We start from the raw sequence: 25018 nt of genomic DNA on the forward strand, positions 1-25018 counted from the left end.
CACGGGATAATACAGAAAAATTGTTAGATGTTTTTCAGATGTGCTACTCATGGTCTTCTAATGAAGCTATTTCTGTGCAAATTAAATCATTTTGATCTTCAAAGAAATGGCTCAACCTCTGCCCTTTGCTTCTCAGCACCAGATCATCAGGTAACTAAGACATAAATAAGTGTGATCAAAGTTCATATTCAAAATAATTAGGACCACAATCATTTGAAATTCCTCCCGACTAGTGATGTTAGAGAAACAGGGAGGGAAAGAGGAAGCAACAGAAACCATATGAGTCAACCTTGAGTTCTTACAATCGGTATTTCTGCACCGATTTTAGCAAATTTCCTGGTTTCAGGAGATCTCTCACAGTTATTATGAACTTCCTTATTGGATCAAATAACCTACTCTAGTGAGTTCTCAGTATCCAGACATGGCAAGCACCCTACTCCTAGTGTGGCCACTACCTGCAGCTCCTTCCTCTCCTGCTCTCCTAGTAGCTGCTATCACTGGCTTAGGAATCTCAGAAATACATCCCTGCCTACTCTAGCTTTGGTTTCTGCCCTTGGTTCTGTCAGCTGTGAACCTGTCTAAGGCTGTGAACACACTGACACTGTTGCTTTTCACAACGTCCTGTCACAGAAGCTCCTGGTGTTTACAAACTGCTGTGCCAAAGCTGCCCCTTACCTGTTTCCTCCTCTAAGAAGTTTCAGCGAGCCCTACTTAGTTCTAATATAGCGAGATTTAGTGAATAACAACCCTCCCTTTACCTTACCCATCCAAACCATAAGGGTGCAGAAGTATTAAACTGTTTCTTGAATGTATTTACAGCTCATACAATTTATCTTTGTGAACATAGCATGTACATCTTCAAAAACATAGTATTTTCCCCAGTACATATAGCAAAAACAGGACCTTAAGAAAATAAAAGGTTATATTCAGTAATGTTCGGAATTCTTTCAATACACTGCCAGTTTTGATGTCTTCCAAACTATGATGGGTCAAACAAACATGGGAATTATGAAAATTTTCTTGTATTTTTTGGCTATGTTTATACACTATCATTGGTTCTAGAAGATCTAGAAACAAGAACAAGCTTGTACAGTCAAACTAAGATTTGTACAGTCAAACTATACATTTGCACTGCTTCTAGTTCTGACTCTTGTAAGTCACCTTGCTTAGAAGCTTGAGAGCTAGCAACTCTCCCCTACCTATATCAAGGGAAAGAAGCCTCTGCATCAGTTAGCTGCTGTTGGGGACATTCCTGAAAGAGCTCAGCACCATGACTGCAAGAGGAAATAAATTGCTGCAGGATATTCCAAGACTGTTCCTCACTCACTGTTTTACTCTGCAAGGATGCTGCTTCTTCACTGGCTTAGTTTGGAGGACATGCAATATTGCAAAAGTACACAATTTTTGTTTTTGTTAGATGCAGTGCATGAAAAACAAGTTTTCTTTCACTATACAGAGCATTCTTTTCAAGGCCTGGGCAGTCTTAAGAGTTTCGAAGATGAGGAAAAAAAGAGCAGGATACAGGTATTTCTGGAGAAACTTGCTGCTAATTGACAGACAGTGAAATGACTGCCTGATTATTTACCAGTAAGGAGCAAAGGAATTAAAGCATCCTGCTAAATTACCACATTTTCAAAGCTCTCCAGCAAACTTGGCAGTTTAAGTTCTGAGAATCTTCTGTATCTCACATAGTTTACTGTGTAACTTGTATACTATGTGTGCTGAGCAACTACTTTAGCCTAAGCTGTTTCACTGAAGGTGCACATTTTTTGCTAAACAACTTGTTGTTTAGCCTCATCGTAAAAAAACCCTCCAATGATATTAAAACCAAAAGATTTAAATATCTTAATTTCTCTATATTTAGAGTTTTTCTTAGACAAAAGGTTAATGGCTTTTCTAATAGCTGAGGGTGGCAGCACAACTTTCTTCCTGTCCCTGCCCTGTTCACCCTCTGCCTTCCCTTTCATTCCTCTAAGATTTATTTGGGCTCAGCAACAATTAGAACCTGTCATTGGGGACTTTGCTCCCTCATGGACATTTAAAACCAGTTATTTATAAGCAGTTGTTGGAGTAAGCAAAAGGCAATAGCACTCATATCAGGAAAAGTATTTTTTATTGCCCTTGCAAAAGAAGCGTGCCTCAACCTGGCCCATTATAAATCTCTAAAATCTGTAATTCATCCATAGCACAAAGAAAACAGATACTTTCCTCCAGATTTAATCTACACAAGGTATTTACTAAACCCTGGTATTAACTGGTTTCTGCCGACCACACAGAATAAACACAGAAATTCCACTATTTCTTAAAGCAGTTGCTGTCAAAGACAAAGGATGTTTGAAATTTGATCTAGAATAGGTATACTTAGCATGAGAAATCCATGTCAGAGTTCCCTGCCCCCAAGGATGTCATCTAATTAAAGATTGCATCATTAGGCACACACAGAGCAGATCTGCTCTCATTCTGACAATATATATTAAAAAAAAAAAACCAAACCCCAAATGAAATGAAACCCAAACCACTTAGTTCTGCCTTCTTTCAACTTTTTTAGTATGGTACGTGACAAAAGGTCAACTTTTCCCTTTGGTTGGCAGTATTACAGGATTAACGCAGACCCTTACATCTGTAAAAGACAAAAGCTGCTTTCCCCACTGCTTTCAGCTGCACATGACAGTCACAACCGTTCCTGAAAACTGCTGCTAATCCAAATCTAGTTCAAAGTCCAAAACACTCTTGTGATTATACTGTTATCAGTTTTGGATAGCAATATTCCTTGAGGCAAAGAAATAATTTCCTTTATGAAAACGATAGTGAGGCAGACTTCATTTCTCTAGCTTTACTTTCAATTAAGAAAGCTCCACTGATCTATAATGATTAAGGTATGAAGTATGGAAATTTCCTTCCAAATTAGTCTTCCCTTTCCATCATTCTAACCAGCCTGTATTTAAGAACCAAAGTGTCCAAGGGCTGACGCTGACTGAGTGACATTAGCTCTCTGAAATCCCAGTATCCTTCTTGCTTTTCTCAGGCTTCTACCAGAATCACTTGTACCTGTGACAGCCAAAGGTGAGCTGACTTAGATTCAGTATTCCAAAGGTGTGAAATTCCAATACAACTTATTTAACCAAGACACTCAGAAAGGAGAATATTTATCTGCTAACAAATGCTATGAAAAATGTTTCTAGAAAGAATGTGGAGGTTTTTTGTAGGTTTTTTTTTAACACAGTTCTCTTATAACATTTTTCAAGGTGCTTAAAGGAAAATTTAAGAATTTTCTTTCAGTATTAAGCTGATGCAATACCAATTTTCCTTCAACCTTTTTTTAAACTCACAGGATAACTTTTTTTCTCCTGTATACTGATTACTATTTGGAAAGGCAAAACACGTATTTGACATGGAAGTTTATTTTTTAAAGGAATAAGATGCCATGAAGTAATAAATGACACCAAAACACCGATTAGCAGATATAGAAGTTTACCTTGCTGAGTATTCTGTTCTTGAGTTCGATTCACAGTGAGGTCTAGAGGGCTATCCTGTTCTTCCTGAAGGGAGTTTTCCGTTTGGTTCATTTGGACACTTTTACACATCAGACTTGGTTCAAACGATGAACCATTTCTGTTCTCTTGAATTTTGCTACTTTTTGAAATGTACTCAATCGCAAACTGACGGATCATTTTTTTCATTAATTCCTGAGCAACTAGGGGAATGTTAGGATCACAGTTCTGAGGAAGATCTAGGAATAAAAAAAAAAACAGGCAACAGATATATTAAGAGTCAAACTTAATTACTTTTCTTGTAATAAACACTTCCTATAAGCACACAAATGTGTGTAATAAGTACATGCATAATGAACATAATAATTCAGACATCTAATAAATTTTTCTTATGAGCATTCCTAACTGGAGATCACTTGGAAGAACATACTTAGCAGAGATCAGTAATTTTTACCATATTCCTTTATCATACCATGCAAGTAAGACTATGTGGGTTGCATTATTTATGGGAGTCAGAATGTGCATTTACTGTTGGCAATAACTTGAATTTTCTTTTGTAGACTCTTTCCAGTTTTGAAAATAAAGAATTGTGAATAAAGCCAGCAAAAGTTAAATAAGCTGTGAATTAATACAGAAAGAAGTTACTTTCAAAGAACAACCATAACAAAATAATGTGTAGTAAAGTGTAGTTCTATAGATTAACATAACATAGAACACTTGAAATTTTGAGGAACTGACCTTCAAAAGAAAAAAAAAACTGAAGAGAGACTTATTTCACCTTCATATTAGATTATAATACCCACTGTAGATTCAGGATTGTAATGTCAAAACTGGTATGATGCTACTTAAAATGTCACATACAATTTAAGGTAATACAAACAATTGAATACAAAAATAAAGCTCTAAATTTTTATTGTAAAATCTTACAGGATTTTCAGAATATTTCCTAAGTGCTATCAATGAAAACACTTCTAAGAAAATCTTTATTTCCTCTTCCATGCTTGGTGTATTCTTTTATTTGCTTGTGTATGTAACAGTCCCATGGAAAGTAGTATTGCAGTTTAGAAACAACAACAACAAAACAATAAAAAGATTAAACATGAGATACCTATGACTTTATTTGAATGTTGTCTGTCAGCTAGAAAAAAGTTAAACCTCTTATTAACAAACATAGCTGAAACTACATTTGTGAATCACCAAAAAGAATCCTAAGAGAAGCACCAGATAGAATAAAATAAAGATGTGTAAATTAACATAAATAAGCTGTGTTACTTCACTGATGACTAAAATACTTCATTTCCCAAGACAAGCAAAACTGCCCATGCTCAGAGATCTATGTCTTCCTTGAAGAGGCAGTAGTAGTACTCACTTCACTATCCCACTCTTCCTTCTTTCCTTCTACTCTACACACATACACACCACACCCCCTCACACCAAATACCCTTTTCAATGTTTTAACCCTGTCCATCCTTGAGTTCACAGGTAATGTTTCCAATCAAGAAGGGACAAGGATATAAAGATTTAAAAGTGTGACAGTGATACAGGAGAATTAGCTTTTAGGTCCATGAACGGAATAGCAAAGGACATGTTCTGTAGTCACTGGGATACTACAGTTAGTCTGAAACAGATAAGACAGATAAGTTGAGTTTTGTTTTCATGGAGTGGAGAAACTGAAAGGCCTGGACTGGGGAGATGTTTGCATGCAAAGTGTACATTTCCTAATAGGTAGTTTGCAGGATCATAGATTTCTCAAGCATTTTACGGCAATGAAGCTTTAACCATCTATTAGCAAGAGAGTGACTGCTGAGACTCATCAAATAATGCTGATCAAGTTTAAGATGAATGCACAGAAGATCTTTTGCTTGTTTGTTTCAGGTTTATTCAAAATATTCCATTTTGAGAATTAATTTTCACCAACAGAGCATTTCAAGGAATTACAAACACACACCTATGAGATCTGCTGTTCAGATGCTTCCTCTCAAGACCGTTTGGTTGGCCTCTCAGTAGTGCTTTATGAGGTACAAGTGAAGGTCCAAGATTCCCAAAGACTCAGTACATGCTAGACACCTTGGCTTCAAGAAAACTTATCCAAGGCATAACAAAACAAGTCTGTCTATGGTTAAAGCTCTATCTTCTGACAACCTTTTAACCAGATCTCTACCCCAATATCTAAAATTGACAGGTGTTTCTAGAAGAGAGGTATGAGGTAAAATTGAAACTGATGGAGAAAAGAGAAGGATCTCTCCCTGCCATGTAACATCCATGCATTAGTATTCTTTGTTTATATTATTATTTCCTGACCCTAAATAATGAAGCCAGAAAATGTTCAACTGGAATTTTGTCATCCTAGAGAAACACTTACAAGCAAAGAGAAAAATTCAACAGATATTATAGCAGTAAGGCAATAGGTGTAAAGTGCTTATGTATATGTAAAATATGACAAAAGAACAAAGAAAGTTAAGAGATAGAACTGAATAACTGAATTATCTAGGAACAAAAGTGTTTGCGTGAGAGGGGAATGTTACTTTTAGACAACAAAAACAATAGCTTAGCTTAAAAAGCCCAAACAAAACAAAGCCCCACCAAAACAAACCCAAACAAAAATATGACAGTCTGTTATCAAGAAACTCATACAAAATTAATTATACAAAACATTAACATATTGCATAGAATAATATAATCTTACTATTATACTGAACAGTCTACCAGATTTCTGGTCTGGAGTGACCCTGCTTATATAGAGAAATTATTTTTTTGCATGCATCCAAGAAAAACTACTTCAATGGCTTCTAGATAACAGGGGACCATCGCTGCTAATGGGAGAGAAGAGTTATTTTAAAGGCACAGATCACACCAGGATGTAACAAGCAAAAGAGCAGAGAGTGCAGGGGACACCTGCTATTAGCTGGAAAACACAAAAGCCTGGAACAAATTTCTCCTTATTTATCACCATTCCCTGCATCAGTTACTATAAAACTGCACAACAAAACTCATTCAGAACTGTCAAGTTTCTACTGCCTCCTATTCCAGTTTAGACTATTCACACTGGTAATGGCCAAGCATACATTGCTGTTAGACATTTGAAGGAGAAGTCAGCTTTTCCATTAGGAGCAAAGTCTTCTTTTCACCTAGTTGGAATAACAAAAGATTTTTTTCTGTTCTTATAGCAAATTCTTTAGCATTATTTTTCATTTTTTTAAACTTTCAGATATTCCCTATGGAAAAATAAATGCAGAATTTCTCATATATTCAGCTGCTATAGCTATTGGCAATTTAGAGATTCTAAGTTAATTTACTCTAAAAAGGTAAAAGGTAACATGTAAGGGGTGTGTGTGTATATCTCTGAGCATATGATCCAAAAGATGTGCTCCAGGGATGCATCTGAAGTGCCCTTGCTGCTAATGCAAATTCAATCTACAGGGTCAGACTCAGGTAGTCTAAGATTAACTACCATAAATGCAAATGTTGTTGCTATCACATTGACTGTTCTATAATGTAAATCATTAAACAGTAACTCATGTTGGAAGTACCTTGGGAGATCTCTCGTAAAACTGCTTGTTCAAAGTAGGGTCAACTATGAGGTCAAATCAGGTTTCTCTGGATTTTATGCAGTTAGGTCAGGAGTACTTCAATGGATGGAAACTGTACAACCTCTCTGGATAGCATGTTCCACTGCTTGCCTGTCCTCATTTTTCCTTACATAAATAAGAACCTCTAATTTCAACTTGTCTGTAATCTGTCATTATCTTGCTATGCACCATTGTAAAGGCTTTCACCTGTCTTAGAATCATTCAATATTCTAAGTTAGCAGGGACCCATTAGGATCATTGAATCCAACCCCTAGCCCTGCATAGGACATCCTGAGAATCACATGTGCCCAAGAGTTTGTCCAAATGCTTCTTGAACTCTGTCAGGCTTGGTGCTATGACCACTTCACTGCTCCAGTGCCCAACCACCCTCTGGGTGAAGAACTTTTTTCTAATATCCAAACTAAACCTCCCCTGATTCAACTTCAGGCCATTCCCTTGGGTCCTGTCACTGGTCACCGCAGAGAAGAGATCAGTGCCTGCCCCTGCTCTTCCCCTCATGAGGAATTTGCAACTGCAATGAGGTCTCCCCTCAGTCTCCTCTTCTCCAGGCTGAACAGACCAAGTGAACTCAGGTGCTCCTCATACAACTTCCCCTCAAGGCCCTTCACCACCTTTGTTGCCCTTCTTTCGAAACTCTCTAGAGACTTAACATCTTTTTTATATTGTGGCACCCCAAACTGCACACAATATTCAAGGTGAGGCTGCCCCAGTGCAGAGCAGAGTGGGACAATCCCCTCCCTTGACTGGCTGGCGATGCTTTGCCTGATGCCCCCAGGACACAGTTGGCCCTCCTGGCTGCCAGGGCACTGCTGACTCATATTCAACTTGCTGTTGAACAAGACTCCCAGGTCCCTTTCCATGGCCCTGCTTTCCAGCATCTCATTCCCCAGTTTGCATATATATTCAGAGTTGCTGGAAATCTGCTCTTGATCCATTACCATTAATGTCCAGTTTGCTTCCTGATGGAGAATGAAGCTGTGGATGCTTAACTTGTATTATGACAAAGAAGCAATTTAGAGTAGTTTGAAGTTAAAAATAATTTCCCACTGCTCTCCAAATGACATAGAACACAAACGAGTGCTGTAAGATCCTGAAAGAAGAAAGGTACACAGTTCCATAACTATATTCTTCTATATTCACTGTACATTCCTGAAAAAAAAAACCAACCAAAAAACCACAAACCAACAACTAAGGTAAAGGTTACTTTTATGTTTTATCAATGTAACACTCAAGTTATCAAAACACACTTGAAGTATGTTATAGAAAGTCTAATTACTTGCATTCAATGGCTGTATGTCTGATTATTATACCAGTATGCAATGAAAACAGACCTGGAGCATCTCTCTTACAAGGACATGGAGCTGGGCCTGTTCAGCCTTGGGAAGAGACAACTGAGAGGGGACCTCACTGTAGGGAGGGTGTCAAGGGGATGGAGCCAGGCTCTTCTCAGGGATGCCAAGCAGGAGGACAAGAGGCAATGGGCAGAAACCGACGCACAGGAAGTTCCACCTGAATATGAGGAAAAACTTCCTTACTGTGCGGGTGACCAAGCACTGGAACAGACTGCCCACAGAGGTTGTGGAGTTTCCCTCAGTGGAGATATTCAAGTACCATCTGGACACAATCCTGGGCCATGTGCTTTAGGATGGCCGTGTTTGAGCGGGGAAGTTGGACCAGATGACCCACAGGAGTCCTTTCTAACTGTACCCATTCTGTGATTCATAATGGTAAAGTCCACTACGCATGAGAAATTGTAATAAGTCATATAAAATTCTTAAATGCAATGAAACATATTTTGGGACAAGAGAGGTATTAGATCTCTCACCTTCGTACCACTACCAAATATTTCTTAATTATTATCAGCAGATGGCACTAGATATACTTTGTATGACCTGAAGAGTCTTTATCCTAAGATGTTTCATTAGCAGTCATGATTATAGCTCCTTAAAAAGTTTTAAATCTACATGCCTACAACAGCTTAAACTCCTATTTTTCACAGTTGATTTAAAACACAAGGCATCTGTATTTAGTCCGTGGATCTTTAAAGATTTGGAGTAAAAAGTAGCTCCGATGTTCCTCTATTTTCTCTCAGCTCACTGTAATCTGATGATATTAGGATAAAAGAAGGTTAAATGACACATTTGTACAATATATTTTCTGCTTGTGATTTTCAAGATTACAGTCAGAATGCATAAGAAGACTAATAAATATCATGTAATTATGACTAATTGCAATGATTTATTTCAATTCAAAGCTCGCGTTTAGGATTAATACTTAGTTTATGTGCTGCACCAGCTTCTAACTATCCGAATTCATATTCTTAACTATTCGGCATATTGTGTGTGATTATTAGACTGCAATGTACAATATAACGACTGATGTGACTGACAGTTCAGAGTTACACATTGGCAGGGCAATGACCAAGGAATTAAAAGCTCCCAAAATAGTGTTCCACAACAGAATTCTATTTCTTGAAAGTGAGTAATTTTTCATTAAAAAGTCAAACTAATGACTTAATTTTTCTCATGATACAACACCAAAAGGCAATGAAAAGCAGCAGGGAATCACAATCCTCCTTGTACCTTACAAGGCTGTTGTGTGAGTAGCAGGACTAAGAACACCTGGTTGTTTATCAGCGTGTTCCCTGTATTCACTCCACCTTTCCTCTTTTCAGAAAAAGGCCATGTTTTCTAGAACAACCCTGCCTCAACAGCCACTAAACTGTCCCAGCAATATTCTTAGCTGTACTCATAAAATTGTTCATGTCACTGCCAGATCACTGGCAAATTAAAACCAGAATACAACAACTTATTCTGAGCCATGTATCGCAATTAGTTTAGTTAACTTGACTGATCAACAAACAGAAGGAATAGTTTTCTGCTCTTGCAAACATTCCACGTTTTTCTTTCCTCTACTCAGGTTGCAATTCTCATTACTATATATGTAGTCATATCTCTTAAGAATATTCTTAAATATAGTTGAAAATGACCAAGAAATTCAGAGTCAGTGAAGACATTAACACTGGCAGGCAGGTGGTCAACACAAAAAATATGCTTTACTTCCTTATGAAAGCAGCTGATGAACTTTAAGAGGAATAGCAAGGCTGTTGAATACAAGCTTACTGCACAAGCTCTGTCAGAGTTCTCAGATTACAACACACCTTCCAGATTTTGAAAAGACAAATTATATTTCTTAAAATTGTTAATAAAAAGGAACTGCAGACATTGGATGAAGCAGTGTGTACGTCTCAAAACTACAACTCAGAAAGTAACACTTTTTCTTTTAAAGTCTGAGATTATGCGTGCAAAATTACATTCTCATAGGTTTGTCAAATTATATATACATTGTCCAAAAAGCATAACCAGCTTATGACATCTATGCAAGTAAGACAGAACTATGCAAAGAACAGGAGAACCTTAAGTTAAATTCAGGGATATAGTATGGTGTAAGAAAGTCATATGTATGAATGGAAACATTCTGCATCATGAAATAGATAGCTAGAAACTATTAATAAAGAACTTTTATAAAGCTTACAGGAAAATTATTTTGATATGGGAAATGTAGCAATGAAGATACTTGACAGAGTAGCCCAGAGAATCTGGAAAGATTCAAGTAATCCCAAACATTCTCCCTGTAACTTTGTGCCTTAATTACTTAACTCTACAAGAGCTTTTCATATTTCAGTCTTCTCTTGGTGGATCATGTTCTGAAGGTAGAACCTGATTCACAACCATGAATGCATGTAAATAACCCTTTCTTTTTCATTTGTTTTTGTTTAAAGAGGTCACATTAATACTGCATGGAAAAATTAGCTTCTAAGAACATACACAATACAGAGTACTAGAAACCCAGAAAATCAGTAGTCCACTAACTAAATGTCTGATGAAGTGCTTAAGCAACCATGGTTCTGCTTTATAACAATGATCACATGTCACATTCTATAATATTCATGGCAAAAAAAAAAAAGGCCAATATGTATTCCTTAACAAAGAAAACAGTTGTATTTTAACATTATGTAAGTGGAAAAGTACCACCGTATGCTCTGCTTACATGACCAAAAAGGTAAAGAGAGATGTTATAGTTGGGAAGAAAGTATCTGGGTTTCAGATCCACTTTTTAATGGGGACAGTCAATGTTTGACGACAAGAATCGTTCCGGCTTTGCTGAGGTGTCTGCTGAGCATAGGACTTTTCTACAGACAATCAACTACCAAACTGATATTTCACTAACACATAGTGAAGTTAGGTTCCTAACAGGAAGACACTGTCACTCACGGCATCTCTGGAGTTTACACATCTTGGCAGTAATTCTATCATCCCTTGTCCCAGATTCTACAAGCAAGTTGTCATCTAGGAATGTCTGAAGGCTGCATGCTGTAGACAATGATATAACATGGCTGCATGTTTTGAGATATTCTGAATTAGTTTCCTGATACAAAAAAAACCTAAAAACCCCAAGCCAAAACCACAACCAAATCCCCCCAAAAGTAGTCTGCAAATTAAATAACCCAGCCATTTGTTCTAAAATAAAAGGTTAATGAGAACAACAAATCCAACTCAAATTTGCTCATTGGTCTTAGAAGTTGTTCACAGAGGTCTAAATGAAACTGTGGTAGTTATAATAGTAAGAGAGTATATCATCTTGGAGCCCCTGGTGGTCTAGGGGTAAAGGCGCCGCGCTATCACCGCCGAGACCCGGGTTCGATTCCCGGTCAGGGCCACTCCCGGGCAGGTGGGGCTCGTTAGCCCTTAAAGGCAACCCACCTACGTCCTAAGGACCTCGCTGCCACCGTCCAAGCTCGCTTGGCCCCGGCAGATGAACCTTAGGATTAAAGGGTGGGCTCAGTTCCGCGCACACTGTGTCTCACCTAAAAAATCCAATGCGCAGGCTGGAAGGTGGAAAGACCTTCCCCGGATCTTCGCTCGCGAAGACTGGCCATTACTATATATCATCTTGAGGAGTTTGCAATCCAAACAAGTGTCACTCCATTTTAAAGACAGCCAACCAAGAATTCTGAATTCTTTTGACAATGAAAGCATATCTGGTTTAGTATCATGTATAAGGTCTGTTCCTTAGCTAAGCAATTCCTGAACATTTTTTTATTCCTTTTTTCCTAAGTTGATAGCTGAACTCAAAAACCTACAGAAATTCAGAAAGCAGACGTGGGATTTTCTCTAGTAAAAATCTTTATCTTCCTTCCTAAAATCCAAAACAGTTACTTGAATACCTCATAAATTGGTTTCACATGCCCTTCACAGTATTTTTTGCTTTTCACTTCCTGTAATTTAAACAACTTAAAAGACTTTGCTAAAACCTGAACTGAAGCAATATTCTAAAAAAATTCCTTCCCAAGAATACAGAAGTCCTTCAGAGAATCACAAAAACAACCGTAAAAGACTGGTTTTGTTTTTCAATAGACAAAACTTTTTTAACGTAGCATGATTGACCTGGCAGATCAAAACGCCTAAGGAAGATGCTAAAAGTAAAATGTTCTTTATGAAAAACTTCACTTAAGTCATTCACTTCACTAAGGTGAGGTCATGCCAAGTTTAACCTCTCTCATGATAAAAGTTCCTCTCAAGCAGTATCAAAAGGCAGCATCTCCAGCAGAAGCACAAAGCAGGTGAACGCTCGAAAACACTGTACGTATCAAGACCTCAAGAAGAGATCTGAGAAAGCAGAAATATGAAGGAATTAAAATACCTGCCTAGGGAGATGCCATACAACTGGGCCTGAGATGAAAATATAATAAGAATTTCAGAAGTAATGAGGTACCATCTTCACTGGACATTTTATTTCAAATGGAAAATAGCTTGTTTTAAAGAAAGACAAGGAACAAAGATACACTCAAAATGCTGTTGCACTCCACATAAAGTTCTTTAAAATGCAAAAAAGCAAAATGTAGACTGAATAGACGCACACTACATACACCCCAGGTTCAAGGGCACGATAATCTCTCCTGCTACAGCAAAATAAAAGGGAGAAAACCAACTTTGCTTTTTTCTTCCATCTATGTGGAAGAAGAGAATGTGTCTGACTAATTCTTTGTTAAAAGCAAGAGAGGGCTGTCACCCTAGCCATACTCAGCTATTCTGCCATCCAAGTACACCTACTAACCCCAAGAAAAACCTATGAAAATTGTAGCTACCGAGTAAAGCTTCATTCACCTTTCTTCATTCACAGGAAGCTAAGGACGAAAATGAGTATTTCTGCTGCCGTTGACGGTGAATAACCAAGTAACTTTCATGAACCAAGCTGACTTGTCAGTCACTCATGTACTGTTACAACTTGTTGAGTGCCAAAGAACAGTCAAAGAATTGATGAGATACTAAAAACTGTATTTTGACAAGAAGTTTCAACCTCCAACTTGGATGTATTTGAAGGAGCAGCTTTTGTATAACAAGATCCCAAATTCCATTTTGCAATCTGCAAAACACATTCTCTCACCTAAAACTGTTATCCTGCTGAAAACCAGAAGTGAGAATTTAGTAACAGAAAATGTTTAAGTGTTTAAAATTCCACAGAATGGCACCTGAAGTTGTCATGAAGACAAAGTAGCAGCTCATGATAAAAAAACCCAAACCAATACAATTTGATGGACAGGAATTCAAGAGATTAACACAGAATGCAACAGGAACAAGAGAAATGGCAAGTAGGAAGAGTATTACTTCATTTGGTGACTCTAGTAAGTAAAGAAAAAGATTAGGAAAAAACAAAGGAATAAGGAAAAGAAACAGCAGAAACATCTATTTCAGTAGATAAATAAAAAAATACTTAAGAATCAAAATCAACCCTGAATAATTTGATTCTTCTAGATTTTTGCCATATTTCTTAATATAAGTTTTTTATTACCTTTCTTTCGAAAGAGTGCATTTAGATAGTTTTCTGCTTGGCATTCAATCTTATCAGTGTTGGACTGGCCCTGAGATGACAGTTCCTCTGTAGGCGTTGACTGTGAAGAACCAATAACTGATGCACGATCCTAGAAAAGATATGAAGATCACAACATCTCTCAGAAGTTTGTCTGCTGGTAGTGCAATATACAATGAAATTACTGAGCTATTGAATTAAATAGTTTGATTTTACTGGTTCTATCTTGAGTCAAAATGTAGAATTAACTTATCTTCAAAACTAAATTCTCTGATTCTTACTTTCATACCAAAAAATGGGTGTTAGGGAAAAATGTTCATACTTACACTGGCTGTTTCTTTGTGTAAATTACAAAAGGAACATTTCTCATCCATAGACCAGTCAGTTAGCTCTTCTGGCTCACAGTCTTAAAGGAAGAAAAGAAAGCTGGATGTTTTAAACAAGTAAAAATGGATTTTGAAAACAAAATACATCCTACAATTCTCTTAAGTAAGTTCTGTCAATAATCTGGTGTTTACTGGCACAATGCATTCAATAATATTCTATTCTTCAGATATTTCCAGAGCCTTGTCTGACTTGTAAAGCTCAACTTACAAATAGCAGAGAGTACCCTTCTTAAAAGGAAAGGTAAACTCATGCAATTCAACTGATTACCTGTCATAATTACTGGAGGCATCTGAATACTGTAAATAAAGCTCTGAACTGCAGACATCACTCTTTTTAACAAAAAGGGCAAACTTGTAGTAAATTAAGTTAGGAATTAGAATATGAACTCCTCACCATGTGAGCTATATGGATTTTACTTACAATATTTTAATTGATTTGATACCATCACCATAGGTAAATCCAAGCCCTATACTCACTTTTAGCACTTGATTTATCTAGAAAAAATAACTATATGTTTTGCCACAAAATGCACTTTGGTCTAGAGGGAATATAGGTCCAGTCTTCTACTGAATGGAAACACACCATCTACTTTCTCCAAACAAGCTATTAAGCTTTATTTCAAAAATTAAGAAGTTTTCCACCTATACTCTTCACTTCCTAATCAGGAACTGCTTTAAAGTTTCTCCCAAATGAACTGTGCTAATAGTTAAATTAAGCTTCTAATTTCTTGTTTAAAATAAAAACACTGGCAAGTTATTCCGGTTTGGTTTTGTGGCAACATTATACCCATGAGCAATACCCATGAACTTTAGCCATTTAGAACCTTGATGTATTTACAGAGAATACCATTATCCCCTTTACATGTAATTCTGCAGCTAATCTAGTCCACCTGGTTTCTCTCATGAGATTCAATTCCATATTTTCTCTGGTCTCACTTGAACACCTGTTTCCCAAACAGGGGTGTCCAAGATCTCAAGATGATGTCTTACATTTACACCAGACTTCCTTAAACTGTAGGCAGTACTTTTCCCACAGAATCCCAGTTATGCAGCAGTCTTTATCACTGCTGCATAGCCTTGGCAGGTGAATACAAACATGATTAACTAATACACCAAAGTCCTCTCCATCCTGCTCATTTCCAGTTCATGCACTTAAAACCTAAACAACTTTTTCGTCCTCCATTATTAATTACCAAGTATGTTTCCTCCTTTTCTCTGTACCACTAAATTACAATCACAGTTTTGTTAGGCAGGTTCTTGAGATTATCTGCTTTCAATAGCACATGATGGTAGGCTGACCTTGGCTGGCTGCCAACCCCCAACCCAGTGATGTTGTCACTCCCCCTCTTCAACAGGGCAGGGGTGGGGAAATAAGATGCTAGGGGAGGAAATAAGACAAAAAAATTGTGGGTCAAGATAAAGACAGGGAGATTACACTTACCAATTATTGTCACAGGCAAGTCAGACTCAACTTGGGAAAAATCCATTTCATTTATTGCCAATAAAAATAGATTTGCATAATGAGAAAGGGAAAACACTAAACCACCTAACCTTCCCTTCTTCCCAGGCTTCAGCTTCACTCCTTCATTCCTGAGTCTTCTACCTCCTCCCCTACCCCAAACAATGCAAGGAGGATGGGAAACAGGCTCATAACAGTTCCTCTCTGCTGATTGCTTCTCCTCATTTTTCCCTGACTCCAGCTTGGGGTTCTTCCCAGAGACTACAGGCCTTTACAAACTGCCCCAGTGTTCTTCTCACAACTGCAGCTCTTCATGCACTGCTCTAGCATGTGTCTTTTCCACAGGGCACAGTCCTTCAGGAAAAGACCACTGTGCAGGCCCACAGTTCCTGCCAGAAAACTTGCTCCTGCATGGGCTTCTGTGTATCGGCTGCAATTCCCAATAGAAGCTTGCTCCATGGGCTCTCCACAGGCTGTAGCTTCCTTCAGGGCATCTCCACCTGCTCCAGTGTGGGGTCCTCCATGGGCTGCAGTGTGGATACCTGTTCCAACATGGTCCTCCATGGGCTGCAGGCTCTACCTGCTTCACCATGGTCCTCTCCATGGGCCGCAAGACACTCTGCTCCAGTGTCTGGAGCACCTTCTCTGACCTTGCTGTTGGTAGGGTGGTTTCCCACTGCTCATCATCCCCCACCTTCCCCCCACAACTGCTGAGTTTTTACTTTTTCTCAAAGATATTATTACAGAATATCAGAAATAAAATGAGTCTGAAAAAAGAAGGTTCTTCAGCTGAGTATGAACACAACCCAGGTAACTCTGTATTGTTATTAAAATCTATTTTATTCAACTCTAAAATATTAATTAAGAACAGAATTTTGTATTAACATGTTATAAGCTCCCAGAGATACAAACCAGCAGTTGCTACAGGTTGGTTACCTGATGATCAAAAGACAGACATGGAATTTTTCTTGACTGGACAGTAACATGGGATATTGAGTTGTTTTTGCTGAATTAATCTAGTTGTTGCAGCCTGTTAAGAGTTATTCCTTTAAGATGTACACAGATGAAAAAACCAGCACTATTCCTTCATACAAAGTTCAGGGTTTTCCTTGCAACCATGAAAAATCTATTTACCAACCTTGGGATTCTACACATAACTCTAAGACAGGTTTTGTATTTTCAGACAAATTCTTCTGCCTTGGAATCCTGAATTTCCACTGTTAAAAGTCAAACTAAAGAGCAGTCTGTGTGTACTGCCAAAAAAGCAAACCTTGAGAAACATCAGCTCTACACAACATTAAACTTATTCAAAGCAGTATAAATCATGTTGGACATATTAAATATGCCAGTGAGCTAAGCAAAGCTGACATCAGACAGCAGATATATACAAGATATATCAAATGCCAGACATCCAACAGTCTCAGGTCACCATCACAGGAAACACACTGAGATCAGTATTAAGTTCTTAACTACAGATAGGCATCTCATAAAGATCAGAGGTACAGACAGAACTTGAAGCAGAACAAACTTTCCTTGGCTGCATTCAATTTAGAATGATGATCATCCTTGCCCCCTTTTATCTTACTTGGGGTCAGATGATGCAAGATCTGCAGACAACCTACAGTGCTTGTCAGTCCATGAGAAAAAGTTGTTAACACTGCGCAAAGAGCATTTGAATATTAACTAATAACAATAGATTATTACCTGAAACCAAAGTAATTTAGTAAAAATTTGTTAAACTTATTTCTGTTTCTTAGGAACAAAATGGTGAACTTTGACAAAAAAATACTACTTTTTTCACTTCTTAGGGCACTCAAATCTTTGTTTCCCCAAACCATTTTTCCCAAGGAGTCATGCCAAATTAAGCAAATCAATTCAGACATCTGTAATGCTGAACAGATTCCATTTTTACCTCTTAAAATCTGAAATAGTTGTCCAGTAAATCTGAATACAAGATAGCTTAAAAAAAATTCAACCCTTACTTTCCAGTATTTTCTGATTATAATCATGTCCCAAGAATTTTTCCAGCTATTTGTGACAATCCTGAACAGAATACCCTCTTTCTTTTCATGTAGCACTACTACTTCCTAGTAAGTACATTAAAACATCTGAGGTGTATATCACGTTCCTTCATATTTTTAATTTCATAAATACTCAAACTACATTAGATTTGTGTTTCTAACATAATTGTTCACTGCTATAAATACTCCAGAACAACGTACGGAAAAATAAAACACACCCTCAAACCTTTCATCCTGTATAAAGAACAATGAGAGCTGCTTTTCTCCCACAAGCCACTGCTTCTACTCTGTGGTTAAGAGAACAGAACCTCAGCACCTAATCCCCCAAAAAACAAAGTACACACATACCAGCTGATTAGAGGAAAAGCTTTCTAACAGTTTAGCTAAATATCCATAAGTAGAACGTAAAGAATAACAATTTACATGTGAATCTACTTAGCTGAAAATACGTATAAGCAAAGGATTAGAAAGCCCTAAAGATTCAATGACATAAGAAACCTCAGTTCAGAGCATGACCAAGGTCAGATGCCAAGATACAGAACTTGATACCTTTGCAACCAGAAGCTGCACTGCCAAAGCAGTCAGGAGAAAAACCTAGTGCTGAATAATGGTGACAACAAGAACTATTTAAGTAAGACCAAAACAAATCCTACATATACAAGAATTTGAAGACATGAAAAAAGGGTATTTCTTTGAAAAGCATAAAAACCTAGTAAAACTGAAGTGTAACTTTTATCATTTAAATTTGTCATTAAAATTTATTATTCACTCCAGCAACTTTGAGAAAATACAGTACAATAATTTAATTATACATCAAATACTATTTCAAGACAAAACTAAGGAGGAAATATATCAATCATGTTACATTTTATGCACATTATTGATTTTTTTCATGTCACAATTGATAAAGTCAACAATGTAAGAGAAAAAAATGCTATTGTAGCTAAGCAGCACACACTTCTGCACAAGAAAGCCACATAATTTCTTGAGAAATGTTTGAGGAAACATAATCTTGCCAATGAGCCACAACACTGCACGTTGACAGTATCAGTTTAGTGGTTATGATGAGGAGAAATGAACACCTTAAAAGATGCAGTGATTCAGGCACATTGCTAAGAGTCTAAAACCTTGGGTTCTGATTCTACCAGCTGTATTTCTTAATCAAGGGAAATTATTTACTTTGAATCTCAGTTTTATTATCTGTAAAGTGAAAAGTGGCACTCAGATTTTGGTCATTAGCTCAGTACTTCCTGCCTTCTGACACAAAAGCAAAAAAAATAAAAATCAGCACGCTATTTTAAAAAAATGTGAAATCTTTGATGCAAAAAACCCCAAAACTTTAACCACTACTCAGTGTAAAGCCCAATACATACCAGAAAGAAAAAAGACAGTGTATGCTTAACAAAATTCTGTTCCCTTTTCAAATGTGTTTGCCTGTCATAGCAGATGGGAGTACTATTCGTGAAAACAAGCTTTAATCCAAATTTATATATTTCTTAAATGTTTTTATGTCTTACTACTAGCATGCTTAGCTAGAGACAGGAAAAAATATTCTGAAAACATCAGCAAAGTAGTATTTCAAGTTCACCCCTTTCCCCTTGAAAATACTGTGTTATGTATATGATACAGGCCAAGGAACTTGCACATTTATGAAGAGGACAAAACCACAATCAAGCTAAAGCAATCATTCCAAAACTCTTCTAAGGAAAGATATACAGAACATGCCACTCTGCCTCATGTACTAGCACTACCTAAGTTACATGCTTTACAAATTACAGTCTCCGATAATGAATTATAAAGAAATGAGATGCAACATTCTGAAGGTATGATAACAGAAAGAACTTTTTTTTTTTAAGCCATAACATTAATTTGACAAAACACTTCTTTCAACACTTCAAAGTAATTTTTTGCTGGATAGTCCTCATCTTGTCAAAGAGAAATAAATCATTTCATACTTAACTAAGGACTCAGATGTTATTGACAGCTATTCCAGCAAAACCAAACCCATCTGGACTAAGACTAGGTCTTATAAGGGTAATGGTAAAGGTATATATATAAATACACTTCAGTATAGATAAAACTTTTCATATATATACATATAATATATAAAAATAAAAAGTTGGATTTATATGTAATAAAGACGTTTTACATATATATATATATACACACACATACGCACAAAAATACAAAAAGCTTAAACTTTTTTGACCACTAAAAGACCAAACTAGCATCCACTACCTTCTTTTTCACAGTTAATGTCAATAGGAAGCCGAACAGCTTGCCTTTCCTTTCTAAAAAGATGTTCAAAAACAAAGTAGGAGAAGCAATATTCCAGAAGAGTAAATCTTTCTCATGACAACCTCTCAGGAAAACCCAGCTAATCTTAAATTTCCCTGTACAGGAACAAAACCTAGGTATCATTTTACTGAGTGTTTTGCTTATGCACAGTACTGACAAGAACATCATGAAATGAACACTGGAAAGAAAAGCATAGGAAGAGTTCCTTTTTAGAATTCAATTTAAACTTTAAACTACCTTTAGCTAAAAGAAAAACCAGTAAGTTAAGGTCATTGCACTAAAAGCTGCTAATTTACCTTCAAATAAACTGAGGTCTCTTCGTAGCCTTGGTCCATAAAGCCCTTCTAAAATACTTTCAAAACCTGGAGACAAAAGAAACATTTAGAACAGTCAATCAAAAGTCTCTTCAAGTAAAGCAAATTCGAGAGCACTAGCAACAAGCATTCTCAAGTTCTGAGAGCAATCCCAAAAATTGTTAAATTTATGACACAAATATTTACTTCTTCCACTATAGTACTACTCAACAGAATTAGGAGTTAAAAATAAGACAAGGCAACTGCCATCTGCCCACAATCAGCCTATTAAGCCATGCCCCAACAACCTCATTAGACTTAAAATAACTACCATAGAATCTCTTAAAGGTGGGAGGATTAGCCTCATAGCTCTATACAAGTGAAGTAGTCTCTCTCTTACACTGGGAATCAGAGTCATGCATGGAGAGGTGAAAGAGAAAAAGAAAAGGAAACCTTCAATATCAGAAACTTCTCATTTATGATCTCCTGAAATTACATAATCTGAGCAGGCTAATATTCCTACAAATATAAAAAAGCAAGCTTACTTTGCTTCTGATACCATGACAGCACTCCCTAGTCCTCTGTATCCGTACAAAAACGTTTTAAAATTGAGGATTAGATAAATCCAATTATTTTCCAGATTTACCAGCTAGTCTGTTTAGGTATTTGGTAAATTTCACATACTGCAATAAGGGAGAAGAGACACAGAGCAAATAAAATGATTGGGAAAAACCCAATGAAAAGCAACCAAAAAAAAAAAAAAAAACAAAAACCAAAAAAGAGGTGCATGACAACTGATGAAATATGGTGAGAATTTACATTATCAATATAACAGGACTTTTGTTCAATAGAGAAGCAGTTCCCAAGTGCCCCCCTTTCTCCTTCCAAATAATAAGCTTACTTGAAAATAAGAGGATAATTCAAAGCAGCATTTGAAGGTTCTCATTCCTTATACTAAAGGCCTGTCTTTATTATATATGTAGCTATTTTACAGAACTTTGAAAGACTTTTTCTATCATCACACCACATAAAAGACACCAAAATCTTCAGGAAGCAACTACCATGAACAGAGAACATTTAGAATCATAAAATTTACTCATCATGTGATGCCTTTTAAGACAACGCAACATCCTGCTCTCTCAGAAGTTACATTTACTTTCTGGTTTAAACTGTATGCACACTAGTATAAGGAAAATAAGTATGTACAGTATCTTGAGTAAAAAAGGGAAGCTATCTTAACACATTGGAGCTGTTCAGCATGACAAGTCAGATTTTATTAAAATTTGCATTATAAAATAATTTTAACATATGGACTATATTTATATTATGAAATTCAATCAATTACAATTATACTCAATTAGACAATTATATTCCTATGAGAGGACACAAATTAAATGTTAAACCTGCAGTCCTCTCACAAATATATATGCACATGTTTTTTACACGGTAAAGAAAACACAAAGCAAAAATCCAAGGCCCAAGCACACACTAAAATTTACCCTAAAGCATTATCCACTGACTCTTAGAATCAATGTAATACAAATTCACCTCATATTAGCATTGCACAAATTCCTCTCTCTTCTGACTTCTAAGTGTTATCGACAAAAAAAGGAAAGAGAGATGAAGTCTGAAGTTAAGATAGCAATTCTCCAGACATAACAGATTAGAAATATAAAACACACTATTATGCATTGCTATGATCAATAACGTTAAAAATTACAAGCCAACTTTAGGTCAGCAGCTAGTTAGGTTCTGGCAAATTACTGTCACTGGGTAAAGAAACAAATGAAGCATCTCTTAGAGACAATCCTGCTTATTTCAAAACAGCAAACACCAACTCCTATTTCTTAGCACTTTGTCAATCAAACAACAGGAAGGTTGTTTACCATCCCAGTCAGCATCCAAAATCTCCTTGCTCATTGGACACCTACCACCCTCCCCACCCCATGGAGGGTGTTACTTGCTTCTGCCTTTACTTTTGTCCTTATCTGCCTGCCTTACTGCCTGCTCCTGTCTATGCAAAAACATTATTTTATTACCCTGAGCAAAGGACACACCAACCCATTTCTCTGCTAATTCACCAAACTTAGTTCCATCCTGCCCAACCGCTTCTCTTCCAAGTCTTACAGAACTTCTCCATGGACCCACAATAGATTTACTCTGCATGATCATTTGCTTCCTTACCTTTGGATACTGGACACCTTCTTTAAAAAGAACATTTGGTTTTACAATCTAACAACATCAAGAGAATCTTCTTCCACACCTTAAATTTTCACAGAAAACACCTGTATTACTTCCACACTCCACAAAGTACTTCTGGTGCCTTTCAGCAGGACTGATACAAGTTTAATTTAGCCTAAACATGAGGACACAATCTTAGTTTCTAATACAGCTACTGATGAATGTGTGCTGGCACTGTTTCATAAAATGTAACCACCTCAACACAGGCATTTCAATAAACCTTTGTTCTCCTTCTTGAGTCAATATGCATATGCAAACAGTAGTAGCAGTTTTGGAACTTTCCAGAACCAGTCAGAAATACGTTTTGCTTATACCTCTCAGGATTCACTAACTGAAAAAAATCTGCTCCAAATTTTACGGTATTTTCTGTTTCTTGGTGGTTGTGATTGCCTCTCTGATTCCAAACTGCCTTTCAAAAGTATTACTTGAGATCTGATACTTCCTGGCTCTGAACTGAAAAGCAACACTCTTGGCTCTATTAACTTGCAATACTCCAATCTGCCAAACTCCTATCTCTAATAAATTTCTTCTGTTGTCTTACTTCTCATATCTTCATATAGGAAGAATATGAGCTTTCTTCATTATCTGACACCCTTTATGATCCAAGACAGGTTCCTCCAACAGTCTTCATAAGCAGAGATTTGTGATACAGCTAGTCTCTTAACCCAGAGGCCCAGGTTCGATTCCCGGTCAGGGCCACTCCCGGGCAGGTGGGGCTCGTTAGCCCTTAAAGGCAACCCACCTACGTCCTAAGGACCTCGCTGCCACCGTCCAAGCTCGCTTGGCCCCGGCAGATGAACCTTAGGATTAAAGGGTGGGCTCAGTTCCGCGCACACTGTGTCTCACCTAAAAAATCCAATGCGCAGGCTGGAAGGTGGAAAGACCTTCCCTGGATCTTCACTCATGAAGACTGGCCATTATTTATTTATAACCCAGTTACAAGTTTCCATAGTTTGCTTTTCTGAACAAAAGTTGTGAACAGGTTTTTATCCCCTACATTAACTCTCACCCTGCCCCACCACCCCCTCTACCAACTCTATTCTTTCCTCACAGGGACTCCCGGAAGCAGGGAGGATGAAGCTGTGATCTCCAGCAACAGGAAGGGGGCTCTCTTTTTCCATCGGTAGCTATTCGGGTGCTGCAAAGGTGAACAGCCCAGGAACAAGTTCCATCAGGTTTGGCATCTAAGCCTGATCCATGAGTCAACAGCCAAGGTCACTAAAAGGAAGCAACAGGTGACAGCAATTGCAGAATCCCATGGGGCTTCTGCACAGAAGCTCGACTGGATGTCTTACAAATTCAGCTGTTTGCCTGTGGTCCAAACGTGGAATGTTACAGAGAAATTCTTATGGCTCATCTGGCCATTGCAATATTATCATTTGTTGCCCATCTACCTGGGCACTGTGATACAGCCAAAGGTGATCTTAAGCAGATCAGAGCTAACTACAGGAGCACACGGACAATGGTGAATGATACCAGGTGTCAATATAATAAATAACAGAGCCCAAGTGCTAATCCAGGGGGAACACTTTGTTAGGGCAAACATATCCTGTGGATCAACATCTGACTACGTGGCTGCAGGCAGGACTTCATCTCTTAAGACAGCTCTGAGAAACAGAAAATTTGAGAAAGACGGGATCCATTTGACTGTGCAAATCACTGGTAACAGCCTTGCCTCATTATGAGGTCTTCAACCTAGGTTTGCCAGGAAAGTGGAGACTAAAGCCTAGAAAGGAAGAGAACGGCAGAAAGGGTAAATGCACAGGACAAGACACAATGAGGACCTTACAGTCTCCCTGAACAAGTGGCATAAGCAGGGACACACCTTAAGCAGCTATATATGAATGCATTCAGCACAGGAAGCAAGCACGAGGGATTATAAAACCGAGCACATAATGATCTTACTGGCAGTACACAGTACAGTGACACAGTTCACACAACCACACAACTGAAGTTTAAGAAAGCAGTGAGAAAGTCAAGGACAGTGCTTAGACTTCACACGAAGAACTTGAACAAATGGAGCCCTAGAGTGGAATGGGCTACAGGACAGTTGAAAATCTAGAAGTCAGGATTCAAACAGGTGAACGTGATGGTGAACATCTGTTACAGACTTTAGAGACTGCCAATGAAGGATAAAGAAGAAAAAAGGGTGTACAATCACCAGCCTTAGCTCCCATGAAAAATCAATCACCAAGACATATGCTGGAAATGCAACATGGTAGTGAGGAACCTGAGTAGCTGAATAATTTCCCTGGACTTAATGGTCACTGATTTACAACCCTCTCCCAGGACAGGGGGACCGCAGTGGAACTAGATGTAGGATGCTGTACTACCTTGTTTAAACCAGAGAAACCTTAAATGGGCCAAGG

At 37.6% G+C, this 25018-nt stretch overlaps 1 protein-coding gene across 5 annotated transcripts in view; it reads right to left on the reverse strand.

Annotated features, from left to right (window-relative positions):
- The window catches only part of LCORL (ligand dependent nuclear receptor corepressor like), an 82167-nt gene that overhangs the window by 34526 nt on the left and 22623 nt on the right, over positions 1–25018 (reverse strand). For all 5 annotated transcript variants that reach the window (XM_050338761.1, XM_050338757.1, XM_050338759.1 and 2 more), the window contains exons 2-5: positions 20412–20477; positions 14278–14357; positions 13934–14063; positions 3476–3730 (exon numbers count right to left, since the gene is read on the reverse strand). In XM_050338761.1, the coding sequence (XP_050194718.1) occupies positions 3476–3730; positions 13934–14063; positions 14278–14357; positions 20412–20477 (531 nt within the window). The remainder of the gene's footprint in view (positions 1–3475; positions 3731–13933; positions 14064–14277; positions 14358–20411; positions 20478–25018) is intronic.

The sequence above is a fragment of the Myiozetetes cayanensis genome, unplaced genomic scaffold, assembly GCF_022539395.1.
Source record: "Myiozetetes cayanensis isolate MyiCay16 unplaced genomic scaffold, myiCay2020 scf7, whole genome shotgun sequence".
Taxonomy (NCBI): domain Eukaryota; kingdom Metazoa; phylum Chordata; class Aves; order Passeriformes; family Tyrannidae; genus Myiozetetes; species Myiozetetes cayanensis.